The following is a 16,974-nucleotide window of genomic DNA, read 5'->3' as shown; positions in this document are numbered from 1 at the left end:
AAAAACAGGAACTGTATGATTTTGCTGAGGACAGAAAGGGTTAAGCAAGATAGTTGAATCCTGTAGTGCAGGGATCAGCAACCTTTCAGAAGTGGTGTGCCGAGTCTTCATTTATTCACTCTGATTTAAGGTTTTGCGTGCCAGTCATACATTAACATTTTTAGGTCTCTTTCTATAAGTCTATAATATATAACTAAACTGTTATATGTAAAGTAAATAAGGTTTTTAAAATGCTTAAGAAGCTCCATTTAAAATTAAATTAAAATGCAGAGTCCCCCAGATTGGTTGCCAGGACCCAGGCAGTGTGAGTGCCACTGAAAATTAGCTTGTGCGCCGCTTTCGGCACGCGTGCCATAGGTTGCCTACCCCTGCTGTAGTGATTTCTTGCAAGACCAGAGCTGCAATCTACAAGAGAGGAAAACTACCTCTCCAGACTAAAACGTCCTTTTTAGGCACACATTTGGAAAATCCCCCACTAAAGCAGGCATTTCAATAACTTTTACAATTAGGATCCTGGACACAGAAAAAGGGCCAAATGTAATTTTCAAAGATACAGACTTGCCATTTTTAATTTCTATAGATAATTCTCCAAATAAACAGAGGGAAATACAATGAAAACGTTGCCTAAGTATTCTGGTGAATTTTAGTATGTATCTTGTTTCAGGGCCTCCAAAGATTTGAGGTGTGGGTGTTTATTGAAAGCTATTCTCTTTGTACATGTAATTGTATTCTTGGAATGAGGCAGGAACAATTACTACTTATGGGAGAATTCTGCACTAAAAATTAAAAATTCTGCATACAATATTTGAAAATTCTGCATATTTTGTTAAAATCAACAATATAATCATGCCAATTACAATTATTTTGGTAATTTATTTCAAAAAATATCTTTCAGTAAGTATATCTGTACAGATCGAAAAAAAGATTCTGGTAATTTTTTTTGACAAATAGATTCCTTACCAGGCATATTAATAGAGAATTTTGTGTAATTCATTTAAATTTACAATACAGAACTGTTTCTCCTGCACCTGTCAGAAGCAGTGCAAATGCTTGGAGGAGTCAGGGGTAACAGAAGAGCTGAGGGAGAGGGAAGGACCCTAGGAGTGAACCAGGATGGTGTCAGGTGTGGGTGGGAGGTCTTTCTTGGGAAGGAGGGATTGTTAGGAAGCCTGCCACATGCAGAACCTGACTGACCAAGCCTCTCCCAGTCAGTCAGTCAAGTTCATCTGCCCCTGTCACTGCACCTCTCATCCCCATGGGTCTCTGCAGCCTCCCCACCCCCCAAGCTCAATGCTGTTACCTCACTAGCTCCTGAGCCCATGCTTTAGTCTGTGTCCCACACACACACACACTCCACTAGCCATTCTGAACCCCAGTCTGACACACACAAGCACCCAGCAGCCCTATGTGCCACACGCTGTCCTAACCTGGCTCTGCAGGTAAGACACTGATGAACTCTATTCCTAGGATCAGAGGGGTAGCCGTGTTAGTCTGAATCTGTAAAAGCAGCAGAGAATCCTGTGGCACCTTATAGACTAACAGACGTTTTGGAGCATGAGCTTTCGTGGGTGAATACCCACTTCATCAGATGAATGTAGTGGAAATTTCCAGGGGCAGGTATATATATGCTAGCAAGCAAGCTAGAGATAACGAGGTTAGTTCAATCAGGGAGGATGAGGCCCTGTTCTAGCAGTTGAGGTGTGAAAACCAAGGGAGGAGAAAACTGGTTCTGTAGTTGGCAGCCTTCTACTGCAAGACAACCAAGAAAGAAACCAACAGGACTCACGGGCCATCACATAACAGCCCCCACCTAAAACCCCTCCAACGCATCATCAGGATCTATAACCATCCTGACAATGACCCGCACTTTTCACAGGCTTGGGTGCAGGCCAATCCTGCCCCAGACTACCTGCCAACCTGAAACGATTCTCACAGCAACTGCACACCCACCATAGTAGCTCTAGCTCAGGAACCATCCATGCAACAAACCCCGATGCCACTCTGCCCACATATCTACACCACGACACCATCACAGACCTAACCAGAGCAGCCGCACCATCACCGTTCATTCACCTGCACGTCCACCAAGTATATACGCATACATATGCCAGCAATGCCCCTCTGCTAGTTACAGCTCGGCCAAAACTGGACAGTCTCTACGGAAAAGGATAAATGGACACAAATCAGATATTAGGAATGGCAATATACAAAACCTAGGAGAGACTTCAGCCTCCCTGGCCACACTATAGCAGGACCTTAAGGTGGCCATCCTGCAGCAAAAAAACTTCAGGACCAGACTTCAAAGAGAAACTGCTGAGCTTCAGTTCATTTGCAAATTTGACCCATCCAGCTCAGGTTGAACAAAACTGTGAATGGCTGCCAATACAGAACCAGTTTCTCCTCCTTGGTTTCACACCTCAACTGCTAAAACAGGGCCTCATCCTCCTGATTGAACTAACCTCATTATCTCTAGCTGCTTGCTAGCATATATATACTTGCCCCTGGAAATTTCCACTACATTCATCTGACGAAGTAGGTATTCACCCACGAAAGCTCATGATCCAAAACGTCTGTTAGTCTATAAGGTGCCACAGGATTCTCTATTCCTAGGGGAATTCTGCAGCACTGGGCATAGAATTTTGTATTTTGCCACATAAAATATATTTTGCCTAAGAGGTGCTGCAATTCCGCCTTTTGCACACCAGAGGCCGCTCTGGCGCCAGAACATCCAGCTTCATACATGTCTGCTGTTCTGGCGCCACAGCAGCCTCTGGTGGGCAAAAGGCTGAACTGCAGCACCTCTTAGGCAAAATGTATTTTATGTGGCAAAATACAAATAGTGCAAGACAGATGAATTCTGCACGTCTCCAGATGTGCACAATTCCCCCAGGAGTAAACTACATTAAGTCTGTGGTCCAACTTCGGCATTTTAGGATTATGGTACTAAACTGAGAAGTGACTTTAAAAAAAGCACTTTAAGCAGCCAATCTGACCTTTTTGACTACTTAGTCTGGTAATTTCAACAATTTCTTTACTTATTTCTATTAGCTCTGAAAAACCAGCAGCTATGCAAGAGCCAAGTTACCTCTTCTGGCTCACACCACTGGAAGTGTTATCTTCCAACTGCAGGGCGAAATACTGTCCTCACTTACATCTGTGCAGTCACAGTGAGGACAACAGAACTGCACAGGTGTGAGCAGGATATGAAGACAGCAGGGCTGCACAGCTTATGACCAAAATTTTCTGAACATGAGTGCCTAAAATTAGCCTCCTACCTTAAAGCAGCCAGATTTTCAAAGGTGTTTGGACACCTGCAACTCCCATTAAGTGCAAAGAAACTTGGATTACTCAGCACGCTGAAAATCAAGCCACTTTTTTAAAGTTGCTTTAACATAGGTTTAGGAATCTTGCTTTAGGCACTTGTATTAGTAAATTTTAGCCCAAGTTTTTAATAATTCAATAGTCTCCATAGGACTATTTATGTAGCACAATACAAAGCCCCTTCTTGTTTTGCTTTCCCTCATGTAGGTCATATCCAGTCTCCAAATTTATGCTCTTTTGTACAGGGAAGCACCTTATCTGGTATATGAGGTTTTTAGCACAACTTTGGCTGCTGTAAAGTAATTTTTGGTAGTATTGCACAGGTGTAACTTAGGGCAAAATTGGTCCACACAATCTAGTAGGTGTGGTATGTGAGCCAGAAAGAGCTCAAGTTGAATCTTTGACATCTGGCTGACTTTGCAGGCCAGGCACTAAGACAAGACATATTGACTTGTAACCTGGACACACTTGATTAGAGTCATTAACACAGATCTTTATAAGACTGCTTTTAGAGTTGCTTTTCAGAAAAGAATCAACTTAATGAAGTGGCTGGTGGGCCCTTTTCCTCCCCATCACATCTTTAAGGAGTAGCTTTCCTTCTGTGTGAATGAGATAGGGCTTTCTCACTTCTCCTACTATATGTGGATTCTCCCCCATTTACTGCTCTCCTCATTCAATTCAATATGGATAGTGGTGCCAACAGCAGATTTTGAGGGGGAAGGGAGTAAGCTACAGACCATCCTACTAGTTTTGAATAGTCCCAGGAATGCTGAATCCTGCTCCTTTCTCCCCACCTCAGCCACTTCACTGGTGAGATGCTCACTGGGCAGCAGACTATGTCTACTTCAGCATTTGTAAAAGCAGACCTTGATTGGGCCATGGAGCACCATCACAACAAAAGAATGAAGGGGTCTAGTAACAGTAAAAACAGAGAGGAAGGCAATATAACTATGTACGGATTATCTGCTTTACCGAGTACCTTATAGTTTAATGGTAGGCCTAGGAAGTCAATTTTACTCTCCACTCAGAGAGCTACTCAAAACCACCACCACTCAGGACCAGATTTGAAAACCCTGAACAGTCAGAATCTGTCACGTTAAATAGCCTTAAAAACTGCTTAAACCATTTGTTTGCCTTGCCACTTACACCATCCACAACTATTTTTAAGAAGCATTTTACAACCAGGCATAACACTTCTGACTGACTGTCTAAAGTTAACGCAACCAAATCTGGTTAGTCAAACTCATTTTAAACATGATTCACACTATCAGTTTCACTACTAAGGTGTAGCACAGGGACAATTCTTTATTTTCACTACGAGAATTTACTTCACTAGTATGAGCCATATTTAGGGAATGCTCTTCTATCCAGAGAAAAATGGGCCAGTGTTAGAGGAACTATGCCATTAAGTTGGAACTGACAATACCAAACACAAAGCCAAGGAGCTATGCTGTTCCCCACCAGCCAGGGAAACAGTTCACTTTTCACTGCTGTGCCTCCTTTCATGGTCCTTCTCCACCCAGTTGATATAGCACCAAGGAACTATGACTCTACAAAAGAACCAAGCCCCTGATCTTCTATGCATACAGTAATGAACTCATGTCTGTAAACCAGATTTTATTTTATTCCAAGTTGGTGACGAACATTTCAACAGGCTGTCCATAAAATGTAATGAAGTCTTACACAATCAGCCCTTGGTCTCCCACATGGAATACGAAAGCCTTCCAAACTCGTAACGCCACTTACGATGAAAAACACTGCCTAACTTAATGAAACCTGGAGTACACAAAATGGATATGTGATGACAAATACCTAACGCACTTAGCTGATGGCATATGAATTTTCAAGGTGAACAATACAATGCAGGAAGCTCAAGGACAGAGTGTCCTTTGACAAGTAACTGAATCCTCTAAGCAGCTGCAAGTTCTCTTTCACAAACATGAAGAATCTGCTACCACTCCCTAAGTAATACTTGAAGTCTTTGCAAAACCTGAACTCCAACAGAAGATATAGAAAGCTGGCGTGCCTGCAATCCTAGCTAAAAGGAAATCTGTTCCCTTTTGAAGTAGCATGTGGGTTACTCTACTTGTTGCACTGAACCAAGTTGCACAAATTAAAATGTATTGGGAGGTGAGTGAACGAGCAAAGTCCATTTTACTTACAAGTTATTTTTCCTGATCTTTCTACCTTTGTAAGGTTACTCCAGCTTCTGCACAGCTCTCATGTTTGTATTTGAAGGAGAATCAGTGCACACTTCTTAAAAGGCGGCTAATTTTCCTATAATTTCTGTGCAACAGGATCACAAATCAGTGTCTTAGGCAGTTCTGCTTCTTCCACCCTTAACTCTTACTGCCTATATAGCACAATGCAACAACAGAAGTTAATTTCATCCAAGTCTTTCTTTCCATCTCTTATTTAAAGATATTAACTGAATTTTAGTTTGCATTAAGCTGACTTCCCTGACAATTTCTTGGGAAAGTACAAAAGCGCCAAGTGCCATCCAAGTTGCTTCACTCCTCTCTCTACACCAAAGAATCTCAGTAATGACACACAATTCCATTCCAGTTCCAGACCTTCCCAGACAAACTGGGAATGGTGTCAACTGTACAGAATTGTGTGAAAGTTGTATGTCATGGAGGAGTGTCCACTAAAGACCAGGATGGGACCAAACTAACTTCACTTTTCAAAAAGTGCCCAAACGTAATGCACGCTAACACTGTTTTCCATCTCTCAACCAGCCTCGCCCCAAGAGAGCATTCCCTCACAACATTGCAAAAAACGGAACCCAGGTCTCCACAGCAACAGCAGCTAGTGCACAGACCATGCCTTAGTGGGAACAGAGTAATTCCTAGAGTTTCTTCAGAAGGATATACATGCACGTACCTAGATCTTGGAGGATAGGTCATCTTCCTCAATTATTCAGCACTATTACCTATAGTACAATCTACTTTAAAGGAACCGTAAAGCAACCAAGAGTCCTGTGGCTCCTTATAGACTAACCGAAGTATTGGAGCATAAACTTCCATGGGTGAATCACCCACTGCATCTGACAAAGTGGGTATTCACCCACGAGAGTTTATGCTCCAATACTTCGGTTAGTCTATAAGGTGTGCCACACGACTGTCGCTTTTTACAGATCCAGACTAACATGGCTACCCCTCTGATACTTAAAGGAACTGTGACACTGCACCCCATATTTTTCATAGTGATACTGTGATATAATAATGACAATTTATTTTATGCAAGATGAGTCGTGTGAGATGTCATTGGAAAGATGATTATCCTGTTTGTATGCATGCATGATTTTTGTATCTGATTTTATGAATATTGACTATGTATCTGTATTTCAAATGTAGTTACACCAGGGTAACGCCCACTAGACAAGATGTTTTTAGTCTAGATAGTGGGTGGGGAAAGACCTATTCAGGGCAATGAGCCATTAGAAAAAACCATCGGCCTTAGGAGAAGCTTATCTCCCACCTGGGTAGCCTTCCTGAGAACACTACAGACAGCCTCCAAGTAATAGCTACTATGACTTTTTATAAAGACGTGATGTGACTGTATGTCTCTAAACTCCATCTCGGGATGTCAGTGTTTTTCCACCAACTGGTCTGGGAACCAAGCTTTGAAACAAAGGGTTCCCACCATATGCAAAAGCTATATAAGGCAGAGAGTGACATCTGGTGTTCTTCACCACCGACACAAGAGGACTCCTGGAAATACCAGAGGGAAAAAGACTGAACTTTAGCTGGACCCAAGCTAAAGAGATTTTTAGCCTGTGAATGAAACACCTGCAGATTCCAAGCTATAAGGTAAGTGCAGCTTGCCCCAAAAGAATCTGCAGCCTGCTTGTATCATCTCTTAAGGTGAGAATCTGCTATTCATACTCAATCTATTTAGTATATTAAGTTTAGTTTGCATTTTTTGTTTATTTGCTAGGTAATCTGCTTTGATGTGTTTGCTATCACTTATAATCACTTAAAATTTATGTTTTGTAGTTTACTTATTTTTGCTTTTATCAAAACAGTGGTTCTCAAACTTTTATACTGGTGACCCCTTTCAAATAGCAACCCTCTGAGTGAGACTCCCCCCTTATAAATTAAAAAACCACTTTTTTATATATTTAACACCATTATAAATACTGGATGCAAAGTGGGGTTTGGGGTGGAGGCTGACAGCTTGTGACCTCACATGTAATAACCTCATAACCCCCTGAGGGGTCCCAACCCCTGGTTTGAGAATCCCTGATCTAAACTAGTGTGGTAATCATAACTCGGGGCAAAAGGCTGTTAGTAGTCCTTTCCACATTGAGGGAGAGGGTAAATTTTATGAGCTTATGCTCAGTCCCCTGTGCAGCACAAGACAGTATAATTTTGGGTTTATACTCCAGAGGGGGTGCCTGCCTGAAGAGCTGGGTGTAGCTTTCCCATGCAGGGGCTGGTCAGAAAGCCTGCTTGTAACTGCAGCTGGGTGTCCCCCTACCTGTATGTATGCTGGTGAAAGTGCAGGCTGGAGGAATCTGCAGCTTGCCACAGCGGTACAGTGTGAGCGGGAGCCCAGGCTGGTGGGCCAAGGGGTTCAGTGGTACCCCAGTTCCAGGTGGCATCTCAGGGGAGAACCCGTCTAGGAATTTCTGTGTTCTCAGCCAGGAATTTTTAGGGCTTGGAAATAATAGTTTTGAGGGTGAAATGAATGTCACATTAGCAACTAGCTTTAGGTCCACAAGAGGCAGACATGGGTCCAGTTTGTTTTCCTCAAATACTATATGAAAAAACTGAGGAAAAAAGAGCAAATAAGGTTAGTAATAGTTCAGTAGTTTCCACAGAGACCATCACTGTCAAACTGGGTTCAGTTAAATCAATTTTGCATATAGAATAGGGGATAAATGAAAGGCAAGCAGAGGCCCAGAATACCAATGGAGAGCTGACATGGAGATTTAGCTCCAGGGATGCCACATCTGGGAGGCAAAAAAACCCTAAATCAAACAGGAGAACCACAGTATTGAAATAAGTTCTTGTTTAAAGGTCATAAAGGGCTTACCCAGGTCTGAGACATTTCAGCATGTGAAACTCTCATTACCTGATGACTGGGGGTCTGGAAAACCAGGAGGTCTTTAAAAATAATCAATAGTTCAGGAGTCTGGCATAGAAGAACTACTGATAGGGCTGCCACAGAAGCAGAGCATTTGTTTTCTTCTTAGCATTCTAAGATATCCCTTTTGGAATGAGATCTAACTAAACCAAGGGGAAGCAAAGCCAGAAAGAAATGCTGCAAGAGCAAATTAAGCATGCTTGCTGTCCACTCAGTGGAGCACGGTAACTGAGAAACTAACAGTAGCCTGGATATAACTTGGGTTGGTGTTCAAGTATTCACTGAATACTCTCACATGTCCAAGCAGGTTACAGACAAAACCTCATCTGAAGTGATCTTGTCCACTGAGTCAGAGGTATAGCCTCAATTACCAGCTAATTTGCTTTCTGTGCTTGGTTTGGCTCCTCCTCCTCACTGGTTCTGACATGTTGAGCAATCAAGGATTTGTCTGCCTTGAGGGCTCCCCTCCTCCACTTTGCCACAGTGATTCTTGCCAATTGCCCACTCTACCTCCCTAACAATGCTTGAACTTGGAAAGCCTGGTAGGGTTAGAGTCCATGGCCCTGTCTCAACTGGACCACAGAAAGCCAGTTACCCAGCAAATGAGAACATGCCTTACTGTAGATCAGTCTGACAGCACACACATACTAGATTCTAGAAAGCACTATCTAACTGAAAACCCACAGTAGGGAGGGAGAACAAGAGTCCAGGCTCAACTTTAAGAGGGAGCTTGAGAGCAAAGGAGCAGAGGAAGAAGGAATACAAGCCTCCAAACCCTTCAGCTGCTCCCTGAAGAAAGCTTCTTGTGGAAGCCCTGCTCTAAATACCCTGCAACCAAGGGCTGGGTCCACAACTACCTGCATAATTTGTTAATGGTGAGCGAGGCCACAAGGAACACCAGATTACAGCTCTACAAAGCTTGTCTATTGACATCTCCCATCTCCAGCCCAGATGTTGGCCATGGCTCTGGCAGACTGAGCTTTAATTTATACTGGCCAGTCAGATTCTAAGGGTTTGTAGGCCTTCTAGAGTCTGCACCTGATTAAAAAATATCCATGATTAAGGCTACGTTTGTCATGGATGTCACAGAATAAGTGACTTCCAGAAACCTCCCGTGACATTTTCTGCTTCAGCCCCCGCTGGCTGAAGGACTGGAGCTGGCAGCCAGCAGGGCCCTGGCAGGGTTCCAGCGACAGGCGACCACCTCCTCAGGTGGCCCCTCCGCAGGGTTCCAGCGACTGGGGACAGCCTTGTGGGGAGAGAACCCTGCAGCTCCCAGCTACCATGGTGGCAAGGGAAACCATGGAGCCATGGCAGCAAAATTCAGACAGATCACGACTTCCATGAATTTTTGTTTATTGCCCGTCACCTGTCCATGACAAAATCTTAGCCTTATCCATGATGAATCCAGCTGCCTGAGGTCTTTCTTTAAACCCTAAAAAAGAGAAAGGAAAAAAAAAAAAACTGTCCATTCCCCTGAATATATCTGATTTAAGTACAAAGGAGGGCTGCTCTTGAAGTCTAATGGGTAGCAGCAGGCTTTTCCCTTCGTGTTCTAGATTGGGACCAAAACTCCAAAGAAGATATCATGGTTAGCTGAAATGGGGACAGGCTTTCCTGTAAAAGCTAGGACAGATGCACAGAGCCACCTTGTCATTACAGAAGATTAAAGATGGAGGAAGACCAGAAAAAGCAGAGCGCTCTCCCATGTTCCTGGTTGAGTTGTTTGCTATCCAAAAACTACCTTGTGGATAAAAGAACCGCAAATCTCGAAGATGAGGTTCAAAGGGAGGTTCATAAAACCTCTTCCAACTAACTGAAGGCAATGTAGAGCTAGCTAGAGGGCAAAGTTATGCCACTCAAAGTATAACTAGAATAAGAGGTCCCCTACTGAAAACACCTTATAAAGAGTTTTGCACAAAGACTTAAATCCTAAAAGAGGTAAGAGCTGGGCTACTGACCGAAGATTTCTGGGCCAGAATCCAACGTAGGCAGGAAATCCTTTGCCTTGTTTCACACAAGTTTTTTTTTTTTTTTAAATCCTCTACTATAAAGCAACAGAGGCATTTTTCAAAGGTACAGCATGGTTTGGGCACCCAAATGCAAATCCCAAATTCTTACAGCCGTGTTCTGTTATTAACCAGGTAGAGACCACAGGCACCTGATTTTGCTATAGAAAAAATCTTGATATAAGGGGGCCCATGACACAACTCTTAGATACTGGGTGAGCATTAGTAGGTCTGCCTATCAACTCCACCTTCATCAGGTAATTAGATTTAAAGAAATCCCACATTAAGCTGTTTTCTTAGGGTATGTCTACACTGGAGCTGGAGGTATCATTTCCATGTTAGGTAGACATACCCATGCTAGCTTGATCAGAGCTAGCAAAAATAGAAGCCTCAAACTCCAGTGTAGGTATACCCTTAGACCATTAATACAAGTGACAGAGGAGGAATGTGAAGCCCAATGGAAATTCATACCACGTCAGTGCTGTAGTGTCTGGGACTTCAGGGTTTGGGGTATCCACTGTTAAAGAGTACTTGGTATTGAGTTTCTTGGTGGTTTGGTCTACAAGAGGAATTCCCCATTTGGGGGAAAGGGAGGTGCTGCAGTACTTGCTTTGGTAACCACTCTTGGAAATGTCTTAGATAAACATAAGCAGTCTGCTGCACAGTTAGTGTCAGAGAACACATAGGGCCTTACTGACTATTGCCTCCACCCAAGAGAGCAAAAAGGTCAGGACTCCCTTAGCAAGACAACACAAAAAAGCAATCCAGGTGGTTCACAACTACAGCTACAGCCACAATGTTGCAGTTAACGCATATGTTCCCTATATTAGCCAGTACACTTTGAGGGTGTTTATGTGCAGCCATCTCCCCTAGGAAGCAGGTCATCCTGCACTGAGCAGGTCATCCAGGATATCTTCTCACCCACAGGCTCACATCCAAGGCAATGTGTATCCTGGCTGGGACTAAGGAAATGCACTAAAAGTACTGTAAGGGACTGCGGAAGATTTTGTCACGGTGGTTTAGCTGAGGCTGTTCGCCTTCTCAGGGACAGGTTACTAAAGGGTGTTTTGTGCTAGCAAATGCTGTTTGCAGCTCAGCCTGGGAAGCCGGCGTGTTTAGAAAAGCCTGGCCCTTTGCCATTAAAGATAGTTCAGTTGTGGGAAAGCTCCCACATGCCTATGCTATTAGCATAAAGTCTATGATTTAGTGTGTAGGAGCCGTCTTGCTCTTTGGACTCGTTCCCTGCTTTGAACTAGCAACTTGCCGCAGGGATGAAGTCCGCCGTTGTTGCGGGGGGTTACTTGGTGTGGTGTGTCTTCTTTACCTTCATTTAAAAGCCTGTGTGTGTGTGTGTGTGTGTGTGTGTGTGGTCCCTGCAGAGCACTTAGGCACGTAACAAGTACTTTTTCCTCCCCTCCCCAATTTGCTACAAGACCAAGTCAATCAAACAACTCTGGTATCTCCTGCATTGCTTGATTGGCACAGTCTTGTGAGAGAGTGTACAAATCAATCAATCCTTCAAGTATGGACACAAAACCCTCTTGGAGGGTAGGGGTGAGGGGATTACTGCTACATGACATTCATTAACACATGCAGGCCAGATGACAGGCTAAATGGAAAAAAAGACAAGTTGGAAGTAACCTCAAATCTTAGGTACTTCAGGTGGGAAGGAGCAACTGGGATGATATTTAATCAAAAAGATACTGCACATTTCTTCAGCGTTTCTAGTCAATTTTGTTTTCTCACTATCTGCCCATTAGATTGTGAGGCATTAGGAGCACGGACTATATTGGTGTTTCTTCCAAAGCTAAGCACTTCATTCACAAATGCTCACCCCATCTCTAAAGTGCCAAATGGAGTGCTTGTAAACATGTCACTGGGTCAGACTAGGGAGGTTTCTGTTGCCACAGACATTCAGATGGTGATATTTGAATAGTTAGAGCCACCAGCCGTGGCACCAAATCAAGAGTGTAAGTTTGAGTAGTTGGGAATGATGGGACCTCCAATTCAGTTTGAGATTCAGTGCTGGCGCTTTTTTTTTTTTTTTTTTTTTTTTTCCTCTTTAAGTATAATGTGAAATAGTTGAAGGTCTCCTAATGAGGATAATACTGCTGTCTTGCAGCATGCTGGATAAGTAGTCAGTCTTCAGAGCTAAATATTCAGAAAAATAAGAAAGGGGGGGTGATAGTAATCCTCAGAATTGGAATTTCTGGCATCTATAAGTGGTCTGTTTCTTAACTGATTTTTTTTGGGGGGTGGGCGGGGACCCTTCCAATTTGGAAGTAAAGAACCTTGTTGGTTGGTTTGCCAACAGATTTCCTTTATCTACTGGTGGGAACCCAATGAGTTTCCATATGTTCTCTTGTTAATCTTGTGGTATGGCTTTGTTTCACTTTGTGAAACAAAGCACTCCAAGTGACTTTGTTTCACTTCATTCTGTGAGCCAGTTACCTGCTGATAATGTACAAGATTTCCAGTAGTCAACTATGAAAAGTGGCCCAACAGCAAAGAAGCCAAAGGCAATTTAGGATGCAATAAAGTATTAACTTACAATGACTCAAAAACAAACAGATGAGGATCTGAATTGGCAATCAGTTAATCCAGAGTTCCCTAGATTTGTGACCCAAGTTTGTATATTCCAGAGACTAAAGTTTCAAACTACCAAGGCAAAAAGCACAAAATTGTCATGGATCAGAAAATATCCTGAGATAGTGGAGTGAATTTTACTTTGATATCATACCTTGTTATGTAGTTTTACCTGAAAGTAGGATATTAGACTGTGTATGAAAGATCTGATTTCTAATAGCATATTAAGTCCTGTAAGTGATTTTCCTTTGAGCACTTTTCCACACACTTCTAGTATTTCCGTAAATTGAGCTAAGCAAAGCAACTTCTACATTTTCACCTAAAGATGCGTCAGGTTGTCTTTTACTTCTTGCACTGTGTGAAGCTATCCAGCTTCCTTTGTTAGCGGTAGCACCAGCTCTCGAATCAGTAGAGAGGTATGGGAGACTTACGCTGGTCACTCGACGGTAGATCTGCGCTGCATTTTGGCACTCAGAATAAGGATATTCAGACGTGGCCATCTCAAGCATACACATCCCAAAAGCATATACATCAACGGATTCATCGTATTTCTCCTCATACATCTCGGGTGCCATGAACTCTGGGGTACCTTAAATTAAAAGAACGATTCAGACTCTAAATGTCTCAAAGCGAGCAGAGGCTGCTGGCGTTACTCACCGCAGGAGGAAGCGGACGGGCAGACCTGTGAGAGAAGAGAAAGTGGAGGCAAAAAGAAGAGGGAGGAAACTCTTAGTCACTCTGTTGCATTAATGTACCCCACGGGTGTTCCACTGCAAGGCCTTTGTAAGAAATTAGATGAGAGGGTCCATATTTTCACTGCTTTCCACACGTTACTCAATGTAAGGGCAGAAATGGGAAACTTTGGCTACAATAAAAATTGGATCAGGAGATGATCAAATTGAAGACAAATGGAAAAAAAGTAAAAGACTAGCAAGACTGCAAACCAAATACTAGGGAGAGTTAGACACTTACCTTTCCCCCCTGTAAGAAAGGAGGCAATGGGGCTTGTTGCAACATACCCGTCTGACTTCTGCTGTAAAGAAGTAGTACTGGTAAGAGCCCACAGCTAGTCTCTGACCTGTAACACTCCATTTACTTTTTGAAGTGGAACTGTTCAGAAAAAGGCCTTGCAATGAAAAACCCAGTCACTATAGATAAAGCTTCATAAGGAATAAATAAAAGTAATTTTCTGCAAAGGCCACTCACCAGAGCCCTTTTCTTCACATACTTACCTTCTCACCTGCAGTATATTTTATAGGCCTACTGCAGATACAGGCAATAGTGAGGAACACCCTACAGGCAAAAAATACTTAGAAATACAGAGAGATTGAGTTACAGGCACAGAGTGCGAGATCAAACAAGTCCTAATGTAAAGAGTTTGCAGAAGATGCACTGCCCCCTAATGCCTCAATCACAGCACACTCTCCGCAAGTGAAGAGATCACACTGTATGATCAGGGCTCCTCCAAGCCAGAGATGAAAGACTTTAAGCAGTGAATTATTTCCTGCAAGCTAACCAGATTTAAGACTGTTTGAAGATCAGTCAACCTAGCTTCCCTAATCCTTCCCCACAACCCATAATCCAGAAGTCAATTATATCCAGTTAGCCATAGGCTAACAATTGCTAGCAAGAACACAGAGGGATATGACTGAAGTTCTAGGCAGAAAATTAACACATGGTGAGGATGTGTTTTGTAAGGAAATTTTATATATTGCCATTGTATATTTTTCCACTTCTATCAATATTTAAACACTATCCTGATCAGGAAGCAGGAAACATTTTAATAGTGATAGCAGGCAAAACATCTGCAAACTTATATCAGTGTATTCAGAAGAACAGGTAAAGGACCATTCAGCAATATAAGTGTTAGCAGCACATTAAAAAGGACCATCTTGCTCCCTTGTTAGTCTAAATATAATGCACACTATCAGAACAAAAGTTGATAAAACCAGTTTTCTAGGATGATCCAATGGTGTCAGTTTCAAACTAGCTCAAACTAAAATAGGGTACACTACAATGTTAGATTGACAAGCTAGCAGATTTGGGTATGTGGCCAGATGCTAAGCTAGGTATCAAGATATATTATTGATAGAAAGGGAGAGGTATGTCACCAAAACCACTATGTGTGCACTCAAACAAATTGGCAATAAATACAATTTGAGATTTACATCTGTTTAATATCCCATAATCCAACTACAGTGGTTTTATCAACAGTGTTCAACTAAGCTGTGGGGGGACAACAGAATAAGCCTATATTCCCTAAATGCTTCCACAGATTGTATCCAAATACTAGGAGCACAGATACCAAAACCCTGCAACAAAAGATATTTAAATCAGTACAGCAGAATGAGCCCCACAATTCAGAAGCAAAACTAGTAAATCGCGTTTTTGAGCTCAGATCAGGTATTTTAAGACAAGTGTACTTGAGCGAAATTTCTTCTGGGAGGGTCAAGTTTCCAAGTAAGTGGACTGGGTCTACCAGCCTCCAAAAACAAAATAGGCTTACCTATCACACTCTTGGCAAAGGAAGCTCGTTTCAGGGTTGCCAAACCCAAGTCTCCTATCTTGACTGATCCAGTGGGGCCAGTGATGAAAATGTTGTCACATTTTAGGTCTCGGTGGATAATGGGAGGAGTGCGCGTGTGCAGAAACTGCAAGCCCTTCAATATCTGACGGCACCAACTTCGTAGTACTTTGATTTTCATCACTTTAAATCTTTTCAAATACCTGAGAAAAAGAACAGAGTACAAGGGAACACACATTTCAGGTTCATTCGTTAAGTTTTCACCATTGATTCTGCTAATGTATAAAAACAACTAATGTACAGTACCAAATCTAGTAAGTATACTACAATTTACATGTGGCCTATTTATTACATTTAATCGACCGATTTCAGTGCACTGGATGCTTAGGAACAGTACTGTTCCACAACACAGTGTCAGCACTCCCTATTGGCTGCAGAGCTGTAAGCTATGGAAGCAGTGAGCAGGTTTTTGGAGATAGGCAGGACGCTGGCTCTGCAGATCCACTGATCATTCCTCTCCTTGGCAAGGGTGGACAGCAACAGCTGTGACTCAAATATATTTCATACTGTCTTTTAGACAGCTGCATTAGTCTGGCCCTGCCGACAGAGAGACTGTAGTTCTTTAAAAAACTTTCAGAAGAGGAAAGACAGTTAAAGTTCAAGAATTCATAAATAGCTAGTTCTGTCCACTTCCAAACCTCAGCTTTGTCTTCTACTTTAAGTCTGCCTAGACGGCCCCAACGTGGCCAGAGCCTTTAAGCAAGTTGCCCTCCATATACATATTTTTAGTGAGCCTCAGGGCTGGCTTGGCATATCTAGTTAATTCAGCATTTTGCTGTTTAATTTTATTACCCAGGAGGTGACTACTGATAGTTCTGATGGATAAAATCGAACTCCAATTCTACAGTTGTAACAAATCACTGATTTGACAAAATATGACTTCAAATGCAGATAGCTGACTGCTTCATTTATTTTTTTAATCCTGGTTCTAAAACCCTTTATCTCCAATTATTCCTTATTAAAACTGACATCTTCCATGCTGCACCACCGGCTTAGCAAAGCTACCCTCCCCCTCAATTCATTTTTCCCTCAAATATAGTGCTTAAGTAGCTAGGTCTGATCACTCTTATATAAATATGCCTTTTCCTGGACACAGCAGAGGGAAAGAATGCTGGAGAAGGTCAAATTCTGAATGAATAGAAGTTTTGTTGGGTAGTGAGTGACAGCTATGAAGTCACCACAGCAACCACTCAGCTACTGAAATATTAATCCAAGCAACTCAGCCAGGGACCTAGGGTACAGTTCAAACTTGCCTCAACTTGACTAATCAAGTTAGCTGTTCTCAAAGATCTCAAGAGATGTAGGACAGGATTTAAATCACTTAAAACCCAACTGAGAACACCATCTGGACTCATTACAGAACTCTGGGAAGGTGGAGAAACC

The 16,974-nt window shown here is 42.5% G+C and overlaps 1 protein-coding gene across 13 annotated transcripts in view; it reads right to left on the bottom strand.

The window, feature by feature from the left end:
* WNK1 (WNK lysine deficient protein kinase 1) overlaps window positions 1–16,974 on the bottom strand; it is a 187,943-nt gene that overhangs the window by 108,349 nt on the left and 62,620 nt on the right. For all 13 annotated transcript variants that reach the window (XM_075069390.1, XM_075069414.1, XM_032796747.2 and 10 more), the window contains exons 3-4: window positions 15,514–15,734; window positions 13,439–13,596 (exon numbers count right to left, since the gene is read on the bottom strand). In XM_075069390.1, the coding sequence (XP_074925491.1) occupies window positions 13,439–13,596; window positions 15,514–15,734 (379 nt within the window). The remainder of the gene's footprint in view (window positions 1–13,438; window positions 13,597–15,513; window positions 15,735–16,974) is intronic.

The sequence above is a fragment of the Chelonoidis abingdonii genome, chromosome 1 (assembly GCF_003597395.2).
Source record: "Chelonoidis abingdonii isolate Lonesome George chromosome 1, CheloAbing_2.0, whole genome shotgun sequence".
NCBI classification, from domain to species: domain Eukaryota; kingdom Metazoa; phylum Chordata; order Testudines; family Testudinidae; genus Chelonoidis; species Chelonoidis abingdonii.
Note: the sequence above shows the minus strand (reverse complement) of the source record. Positions and strands in the feature narration are given on the sequence as shown.